Source organism: Littorina saxatilis, linkage group LG2 (assembly GCF_037325665.1).
Source record: "Littorina saxatilis isolate snail1 linkage group LG2, US_GU_Lsax_2.0, whole genome shotgun sequence".
Lineage (NCBI taxonomy): Eukaryota > Metazoa > Mollusca > Gastropoda > Littorinimorpha > Littorinidae > Littorina > Littorina saxatilis.
The window spans coordinates 101,024,988-101,034,978 of NC_090246.1; the positions used below are offsets into that span (position 1 = coordinate 101,024,988).

Sequence of the window (9,991 nt, forward strand, 5' to 3'; positions counted from 1 at the left end):
TTACTTCCCTTGGTTTCTCAGATGGACATGAAATGAAATGAAATATCTATACATACATGTAGTTGTGTGCCATTTTCAGATGTGACTGAATATTTTGGTGGACACAAAAACTCATATGTTTGCTCAAAGATGAGTGGTTCACTTCTATGCAGGCTGAGAACATACTAACTATGTAGCCGTACACTTGTAGAAGTTTGTGCAAGTGAGTATGTGTATGTGTGCATGGATGCATTATAATTATGCATTCTGATAATCATCGGTCCACGCTATCGCGACCCGAAGGGAAGTAACTTATTTTGACCTGAGTTCAGGATGTATAATTATGGTGATAGAAAATAAACATGAAATGTGAAAAGCATTTAAAGCATTTTGTTGAATTCTTTTTTTGCATTAGCTGTTCTCTTTCTTTCTTTTCATGTGTGTGTTTACACAAAACTATATACGGGTACATACAAGCACACACACAAAATTATATTATTTAGACTGATTGACATTTTTTGTTTTGTCTGTGTTGTTGTTTTAGACTTAGATGGATATTATCGTTTTGTCTGTGTTTTATTTTAATGGTTTTTGACACTGCCGTCAATGTTTTATACAGAAAGAGAGAATGCCTGCACATAGCAGGCCAGAGGCGGGCTCGTGTTGCTGTGTCCGCCATTTAATTTTACCCAGGCTTGGCCTTAACTGGCTGGTTTCCTTTTTTGTCTTTTCTAAATTGAACTCAAGTTTTCGCCTAAAATATTGGTTCGAGGGGACCCAGATAACATCAATTTGGAGCTTTGATATCTCTCTTTTAGTGCAAATATTAAAAAAAAGCTCCATGTGATCCTGGCAACTTTTAGGGAAGCTAGATAAAAAGGGAGAGGGAAAGTAGAAATAACTATAAGGAAAAAGACAAAAAATGCTGTATTATATTGATCAAAAACTTGACATACATTTTTACTTCAAATTTGCGCAGGAAAGAATTAATTAGGGTGGTATCTAAACGGTTTTTATTCATTCTTTGATTTCTCCCCACATTTCTAACACACTGGAGTAAATTAAAAGATAGGCAGAGGCACAATAACGGACGAAGTAGAAAGAAAATGATAACAAATAAATAAGTAAAAACTCTGGTTAAAAAAGTGACAGGGAAAAGGGAGTGTGGGAATACTTTTTACATTAATCCTATCCTTATCATAAAGGTGAACTAGAAAAAAAGGTAACTTGGCTGCTTGTTTTCATATTGTATTATTCAATTTGAGTGCTTTAATTGGGTGCTTTTTGCGTTAAAGGGTATTAATCTTCCTCTGTCCCTCACACTCAACAGCACTATTTGCGTTAGTCCTGATTCACATTAGTGCAAAGGTGTGCATATGTAGCGGCTCTAGTCGTATTTGAATGAACCATAGATCATAAATAGACCTAGACGAATATAACGCGCGAAAATCAGAACGACATTTAGTAGTAAATGTGTGGCGGTATATTAGGGGAGGGTACTCTGTTCACTATGTTAAAAGTAGGTTGTGCCTTGCTCAATTCATTGTAATACTACACCTAAAATAGTACATTACGAATATCGGTTTCTATGCTGTTTATTTTAACTTAAAACAGTAATATTTCGTTTGTGCTTGTGATATAATAGCATTAATCTATTCATAGTTCGTATTTAACGATAACTGATTACCAAGTCAGATATGGTGAAATCGAAGTTACGCGCATTGATTTCCAAAGTAGTTCATCCTAGCACGTTGCCTTGCGCACTTCCTTTCCTCGTGGTAGCCGCAAAGAGGTAAGTCGTACTGGCGACCATGTGGTTGATATTTTTCAGATTTTTGGAAAATTTAAGGAAGATCTGCGAATATCTTAGTCAGTTAAATGTTTAAGAATACCATTATAACATTTTCGTTGGGGATGTAATACTTTGTTCGGGTATTACGAACAATTTTTGTCGAAATTCAGTCATTGTGAACCGGCCAGGCCCGAGTGTCTTCAGTCGATGCATTGCATATGTTCTGCGCGAACTTAGAATCCGGTTTCATTCTAGAATGGACCGGGTCCAGGTTGGAATTCTAACCCTGCGCAAGTACAGGGGTGCCATTCTAGAATGAAACCCTTGTTGCTGGTCCATTCTGAGGAAAGTTGACATGCGGGAAGCATCGCGAGAGTGAATAAAAGGGGCCGTAATGTTTGTAGGTAAGACAGAGTTGTCTTCCCTTGAATTATCTCCACCTGCACCTTCCCTTTGATAAAATGGGGCTGATTTGTCTACCCCTGAAAAAAATCCTTTGGCGATCTTGCGATGTCATGTCATGTCAAGAAAGTTGACACTCCTGAGTACGCAATAAACAAAGGCAGACCATAGCAAGGGGGACTACCAGGGCGGTAATGTTTGCAGGGCAGTTGTTTTTGTGATGAGAGCCGGTTGCGGCCGCTTGCAATGTCAGCGCTGTCTCCCTCTCGGAAATGTCCGGTTTTTTGACAATTTTTTTGACAGACAGACAGACAGACGGTCAGACCGACTAACCGACAGACAGACCAACAGAAGGACAGAGTGAGTTATAGAGCTGTTGTCACAGGTTTAAAAAAAAGTTGACATTAACAAAAACAGAAATCAACAACAACTTTTGTCTGGTTTTATAATATTATGGGAAAACATTGAAAGCAATTCATAGTAGTAGTACTACCACAACAAATACTCTCAAAGGGGAATTCCATGCCTAAAAGTTTGACAGTTTTTATTTAATCTATCAGAATCCCTACCTTCCAAACTGTGATATGCCCACGTTTTAAACTCTTCATGTATATGAATAAGATTAAAAGTTACAAGCGAGATCGGCAAAACACTGTCAGTCCGGAAATTTCCGTTCGTAGCGATCAGTGCTGAGTGTCTCTCAAAATCGTAATCACTTTCAGAACATCACAATCCCAATTCACGATGTCTTTGAGTAAAGTGTAAAAAACCCGAGAAAAAAAACCCCAACCAAACACACAAAAAACAAAAACAAACAGAAAATCCACATTTGTGGCTTTGGCTGTGTGATAGTCTAACTGAAATGACTATTTCAACTTGGACCCAAATTCCAACCTTGCGCACGGCCGATTCTAGAATGGACCAGCAACAAGGGTTTCATTCTAGAATGGCACCCCTGTACTTGCGCAGGGTTAGAATTCCAACCTGGACCCGGTCCATTCTAGAATGAAACCGGATTCTAAGTTCGCGCAGAACACATACACCATAGACGTTTTACTTTTGGCCTTTTACTTGGTTTCTTCGTCATTTAGGGAGTGCTACTGCATATAAATCGTACATTTTAAGATTTAAGAGTGTGAAGGGCATGTCATGTTTGCGTATATATTTATACCTTTCAACAACCTAGTAGTAGTAATTCAGGGTAGTACTCGTGAGTTGCCACGTGCTTTTAAATTAATAGTATAATTTTGTACTGACTTTTTCAGTCAAGATGCGTTTAAAGACCATCCAGAGTAAGACCTACACCACTCCCCGACGTCCTTTCGAGAAGGAACGTCTGGATCAGGAGTTGAAACTGATCGGTGAATATGGACTCCGCAACAAAAGAGAGGTCTGGCGTGTGAAGTACACCTTGGGTAAAATCCGTGCAGCTGCTCGAGAGCTGCTCACCCTTGAAGAGAAAGACCAGAGGCGTCTGTTTGAGGGTAAGATATTGAGTAACTTTCTTTTCCTACTTGATGGGTTATCATTGAGTGACGACTCATTTTTTTCCTTGCACAGCTTTGGTAAAGTTGCTAGAGTTTTGATTTGTTTTACCTTGATCACCGGAAGCTGAAGTACTTAAATACTGAAATCAAATTTTCCTGTCACTGAATGACACGTAATCATTTAATGATTATTTTCAGGTAATGCCTTGCTGCGACGTCTGGTGCGTATTGGAGTGTTGGACGAGAACAAAATGAAGCTCGATTACGTTCTGGGTCTGCGCCAGGAAGATTTCTTGGAGCGTCGTCTGCAGACTCAGGTGTTCAAGCTGGGTCTAGCCAAGTCGATCCATCACGCCAGAGTGCTCATCAGACAGAGACACATCAGGTGAGAGGGCGTAATGTACGGGAAAGAAGAGGGAAAGCCTGAAAACTGTAACCTACATTTGGAATTCCTTGAATTTGAGCAGAAGTAACGGTGGGTAAATGATGGTTAGACATATATTTGTAAGTATGTGTGGTTGTGAGCAGATTTTCATGAGGTAACCTGTGACATATTACTATTATTAGACTTTTCATCTCTATGCCTGCAAAAGTCTTCGTGTTTGATTAGGATATGGTTTGGATAATGAACCAGTTGGATACTGCATCTTTTGTCGTTGTCCCTGTTGAATATGGCTGGTTTTTAACACAAACAATTTAATTTCCAGGGTCTGCTGATGAAACTGATGAGAAAGTTTGTGTGTATGAGCATTTAACAGGGTAGGCCACTGTGGTTTGCTATTGTCAAACCTCAAGCCTTTACCCTCAAGCTGGCATCAGTGGACTTACCGGAGAGCCTGACTGGGCTTAAGGATGGTGAAGGCATTGATAGGCCACTGGGGTTAGTCATACACCCTAAGCCTGTTGATACACGGTGCAGGTATAACACTCCTGCTGTTACTGTGTCAGTAAGTGTATTTTGGAGAAAGTTGGACTTAAAGATTTCATACCTATATATACTGCAGATTGGTATTTTCTGAAGATAGTAGATGTTTCACTTTAACAAGGATCTCTTGGTTAACAAAAAATGGTAGGCGACTTGAAAATAAGAGACAAGAACCTAAATAACACATGGAAGAAAATGTACACGCGTAACAATACATTATTGGGCTTGCTGTGTTGCTAAGCGGGCTTGCTGTGTTGCTAAGCGGGCTTGCTGTGTTGCTAAGTGGGCTTGCTGTGTTGCTAAGCATGGTTGTGTTTGTGCAGGGTGAGGAAACAGGTGGTCAACATCCCCAGCTACGTTGTCCGTCTGGACAGCCAGAAGCACATTGACTTCTCCCTGCGTTCTCCATATGGCGGTGGCCGTCCTGGTAAGAGACTAGTCTGTAGGCTATGTGTGTTATTGTATGTTAATTTCATTGATCCAGAGGCGCCCGTTTATGCTTCTTATAAAAATTGTAACTCTCAATGTCATTCCCTGTCTGCGGGTGACAAGTTTTGAACAGGTCTGTTCGTGAGGCTAATACAGTGCCAGCTCCTTGTTAGTATGCATTCATTGCTGACTTGGCGTTTCATCACTGTGAGAGAAATTGGTTTTGGTCGACTGCCTTGCTGCTTTTCATTGACGCTGGTTTTGGCTCTACCGACATCCTACTTTGTGTTCCATATTAAAAGTGAAGTGCTGGAGCTGTCTAGTTCTTAAAGGTGTACATTTATGCGTATTTGCTTGATCCAGAGGCTTTTTGCTTGTCTGCTAGTGACTTTTGAAAGGTCTATCTGGGAATATTAAAAAGATGTCTGGTTCAGACCTGGGAACCCATACGATTTCGCCGTATTTTGTACGCATGATTGTCGAGAATACGCTCAGTACGGTCAGTGGGAAAAAAATACGACGAGAAAAATTCCTAGACTACTTTTCTTCACAAGCCCATCCTGAAGCCGATCCAGTATTTTGGCACATGATTACGTCACTATATTAGCCGCCGTCGAAAAAATATAATCGGATCGTGTCAATCAATCAAAACAACCACTGAACCAGGCAAACGAAAGTACGGTATTTGGCGAAATCGGCTCCGAGAATAAACAAGTGAAACAAAGAAGAAAAGTGAAAACGTTTGAAGAAAAATATCACACACACACACAATTTGTAACCAACACACACATACATGTAGTCCCGCCCGGAATAAGCTTTTTTGGGATGATTTACGACTTTTGCGCACATTTTGAGCAGACGAAAACGCAACATGGCGGCTCTCGCTTCTCCAACTATCGCGAGACACAAAAAAACGAAATCTCGAGCGCGAGATCCTGATACATCCGGTGTTTCTCTGTACGCTTGTCATGACGACTTGTTGACAAACGAAGATTCGCGAAAGAAAGAGAAAAGCGCCGAGTCTTGAGTAGAGAGCTAATAAAGTACCGGTAATCGCTAATCGAGCGAAATGAAAATCCGCGGCGCCTTCCATTAGGTGAATGCTATTCAAGTTTAGGTAACGTTTTAGCCGCATCTTTTTATAAGCCGCAATGCAATTTTTTTTTTTTTCAAAGTCGCGGCTTGTAGTCCGTCAAATACGGTACAGTTTTTGTCAGTAAAAATTGAAAAAAGCATTTGTTTTAAATGTATAGGTAAACTTAATTAACGATGTGACGGACGCGCAGGAGGCATGTTTTAATCATGGATGTGCAAACGCTGTGTGGAGTACGCTCATTTTTTGACACATGCGAAGCAAAAGTGAGTCTATGTACTCACCCGAGTCGTCCGTCCGTCCGGACGTCCGTCCGGACGTCCGTCCGTCCGGAAAACTTTAACGTTGGATATTTCTTGGACACTATTCAGTCTATCAGTACCAAATTTGGCAAGATGGTGTATGATGACAAGGGCCCAAAAAACATACATAGCATCTTGACCTTGCTTCAAGGTCAAGGTCGCAGGGACCATAAATGTTGCCTAAAAAACAGCTCTTTTTCACATTTTTCCCATTTTCTCTGAAGTTTTTGAGATTCAATACCTCACCTATATATGATATATAGGGCAAAGTAAGCCCCATCTTTTGATACCAGTTTGGTTTACCTTGCTTCAAGGTCAAGGTCACAGGAGCTCTTCAAAGTTGGATTGTATACATATTTTGAAGTGACCTTGACCCTGAACTATGGAAGATAACTGTTTCAAACTTAAAAATTATGTGGGGCACATGTTATGCTTTCATCATGAGACACATTTGGTCACATATGATCAAGGTCAAGGTCACTTTGACCCTTATGAAATGTGACCAAAATAAGGTAGTGAACCACTAAAAGTGACCATATCTCATGGTAGAAAGAGCCAATAAGCACCATTGTACTTCCTATGTCTTGAATTAACAGCTTTGTGTTGCATGACCTTGGATGACCTTGACCTTGGGTCAAGGTCACATGTATTTTGGTAGGAAAAATGTGTAAAGCATGTGAGTCGTATGGGCTTTGCCCTTCTTGTTTGAAAATACACCAAGTTTGTTTGAGAATACTCAAAGTGCAAAACAGGGGTTCCCAGGTCTGCTGGTTACTTTCTGTCTGCTCTGTTGACACGGTATTCAGCACAGTGCCAGCTCCTTGTCAGTACGCATTCATTGCTGACTTGGCGTTTCATCACTGTCAGAGAAATTGGTTTTGGTCGACTGCCTTGCTTCTTTTCATTGACGCTGGTTTTGGCTCTACCGACATCCTTATTTGTGTATATGTACAAGTGCAATGCTGGAGCAGTCTTATTTCAGAAGTTGAATGAATATTTCCTTGATCCAGATGCTCCTAGTTATGCCCCTTGATTAAACTTTTTCCTGATTTCTGCCTCGGAGTGACATGTTTTGAAAAGTCTGGTTTCGACTTATGTTGTCTAGTTACTTCATTACGAACCAATTAAAGAGGTAGTCAATACAGTACCGGCTCCATGTCGGCATGCTAATAACAGGGCCTAGCATTGTAAGCCGTTTGGCTTACTTTACGCTGAAATAACATCTCCAGTACGCAGAACTCGATTTGGTGTACGCCGAAATGCAAAAACCTGTTCGTAACGTGTATTCCCAAACGGTAAACCCAAACAGTCCCAGCTTTCGTTTTGTGCGCCTTTCAGTTCAATTCTTAATCGGTTTGACAGTTTGATTGAGCACGCACTTCCGCTGGCATCGCGCGAGCATGCTTTGTGCCGGTGTTTTGTGGCTCTAGACTTGAAATAATGTCTCGAAGCGACATTGTTGAACGTGGTCAGCCATTCAGTGACAAAGAATCCAGGTATTCATGGAAGTGGGAATGGCTGGATTTCGTTCCGAAGGCGGAAGGCAAGTCAGAAAAAGTAATGTGCCGATACGGACTATGGCTCCGAAAGGTTGCTATTTCTAGCAAAGCATACTGTCAGTTGTGCCGGAAAGAAATAGGTTACGCGAACAAGGGCTTCGCTGCTATCACAGGCCACTGTGAAACGCAGATGTTGGTGAAGGCATAATGAGCGGTTTTGCTGCTAGCATTGGTCACCTCCCTTGGCCCAAGGGAGAGAAGCGTCTTGCCTCCTTGGCGCGAGCGCTAGAGAACACGGGTGAAAAATCGCTTCTTTGCGATGTGTAAATCAGTACTTTTCTATTTAATTTCTGCAGCTTAGGTCCCGCAGTGGGGCACTGCGGTTATGAAATTAAAGGCCCCTCCTGTTTTTGGAACCGCAGGAGCTTTCTAGTTTGCTGTTAGGTAGATTTTTGGTTCCTCTTTCCTGTCATGCTCTCTTTTTGTTCATGAATTCTTTTCTTTTTTCTGCCTTCTTGCTCATTCACCTGTATTTTTTCCAAAAATCTCTTCTCTTGCCGCTTGTCTCGCGATTCATGTATAGTTTAATCTGTTAGTGTTCTGATGTAAGTCCAGCAGTAGATAGGTTAAGCCTATTTTAACATACTGGAAACTGGTAATCTTCCAGTAGGTATTAATTTAGTTTTACTAAAGCCTGCTGGGACACAAGTAATGGGTTAGTGCATTTGTAAACAGGAATCGCTTGACAAGTGGCCCCCTTCATCCCCCCCTTCCTCGTCCTGATATGGCTCTGCGTAGTCGGCTGGACGTTAAGCAACAAATAAACAAAACAAACAAATCTGCAGCTTAGGTAACTGCGCCATGTGTAAAAGATGGGTTGCATATGTTTTGGACATACCTCGACACCACAAATTTAAAAAAAACAATGAAGACTATGCGCAGTTACCTAAGCTGCAGAATAAAATAGAAAAGTACCGATTTACACATCGCAAAGAAGCGATTTTTCACCCGTGTCCTCTAGCGCTCGCGCCAGGGGAGGTAAGCAGGGCTAGCAGCAAAAGCGCTCATTTAGTTGCTCAATCTTCTTGGGGGGGGGGGGGGGGGGTGTGTGTGTCAAAAAATCTGCAGACCCCTGCCTTTGTAAGCTGAACTCACTTTTTTCAATGCTAGGCCCTGTAATAAGTCTGCGAGTGACATGTTTAAACAGACTAGTTGGGAATATCGAGTGCTCTAATTCAAATTGTGAGGTCAACACAACGCTCCTTGTTAGTATGCGTTCATTGCTGACTTGGCGTTTCATCACTGAGAAAAATTGATTTTGGTCGACTGCCTTGCTTCTTTTCATTGACGCTGGTTTTGGCTCTACCGACATCCTACTTTGTGTTCCTTGTTACAAGTGAAGGGTGTCGAGTTCTTAAAGGTGTACATTTATGCGTATTTGCTTGATCCAGAGGCTTTCTGCTTGTCTGCTAGTGACTTTTGAAAGGTCTATCTGGGAATATTAAAAAGATGTCTGGTTACTTTCTGTCTGCTCTGTTGACACGGTATTCAACACAGTGCCAGCTCCTTGTCAGTACGCATTCATTGCTGACTTGGCGTTTCATCACTGTCAGAGAAATTGGTTTTGGTCGACTGCCTTGCTTCGTTCCATCGATGCTGGCGTTGGCTCTACCGACATTTAATTTTTGTTCTGTCGTACAAGTGCAGTGCTGAATCAGTTTTGTTTCATCATATTGAAGTATGCAGTTGCAGAATGCATCTAGTAACATTTGTGTGTGTTGTGCAGGTCGCGTCAAGAGGAAGAACCTGAAGAAGGCCCAGGGTGGTGGTGCTGCCGCTGAGGAGGATGAGGATTAAGCCATGTGCCCATCTCTTCTCCCCTAAACATCCAGGACTGAGTTTACTAGCGTCAGGCTGAACTTCAGTTGGGCACTGCTTATGAGACCAGCAGCTTGAGGTTAAAAAAATAAACTTGTCGTGAAAAAGTTTTGATTGTGTTTTGTGAGGGTGTGGCAGTATGTGATTTTCTTTTCTTCCTGTCGTTTGCTGTCTTACGTATAATTATCATTCATACTTTTCCAGT

At 41.5% G+C, this 9,991-nt stretch overlaps 1 protein-coding gene across 1 annotated transcript; it reads left to right on the forward strand.

Moving 5' to 3' along the window:
* The first annotated feature begins 1,627 nt into the window (after nt 1-1,627).
* Nucleotides 1,628-9,896, forward strand: LOC138960363 (small ribosomal subunit protein uS4). The gene is made up of 5 exons (XM_070332256.1): nt 1,628-1,771; nt 3,439-3,657; nt 3,859-4,045; nt 4,909-5,012; nt 9,695-9,896. Exons 2-5 carry the CDS (start codon nt 3,444-3,446, stop codon nt 9,763-9,765), a joined length of 576 nt encoding a protein of 191 aa, XP_070188357.1. The 5' UTR covers nt 1,628-1,771; nt 3,439-3,443; the 3' UTR covers nt 9,766-9,896.
* Nucleotides 9,897-9,991: the final 95 nt, after the last annotated feature.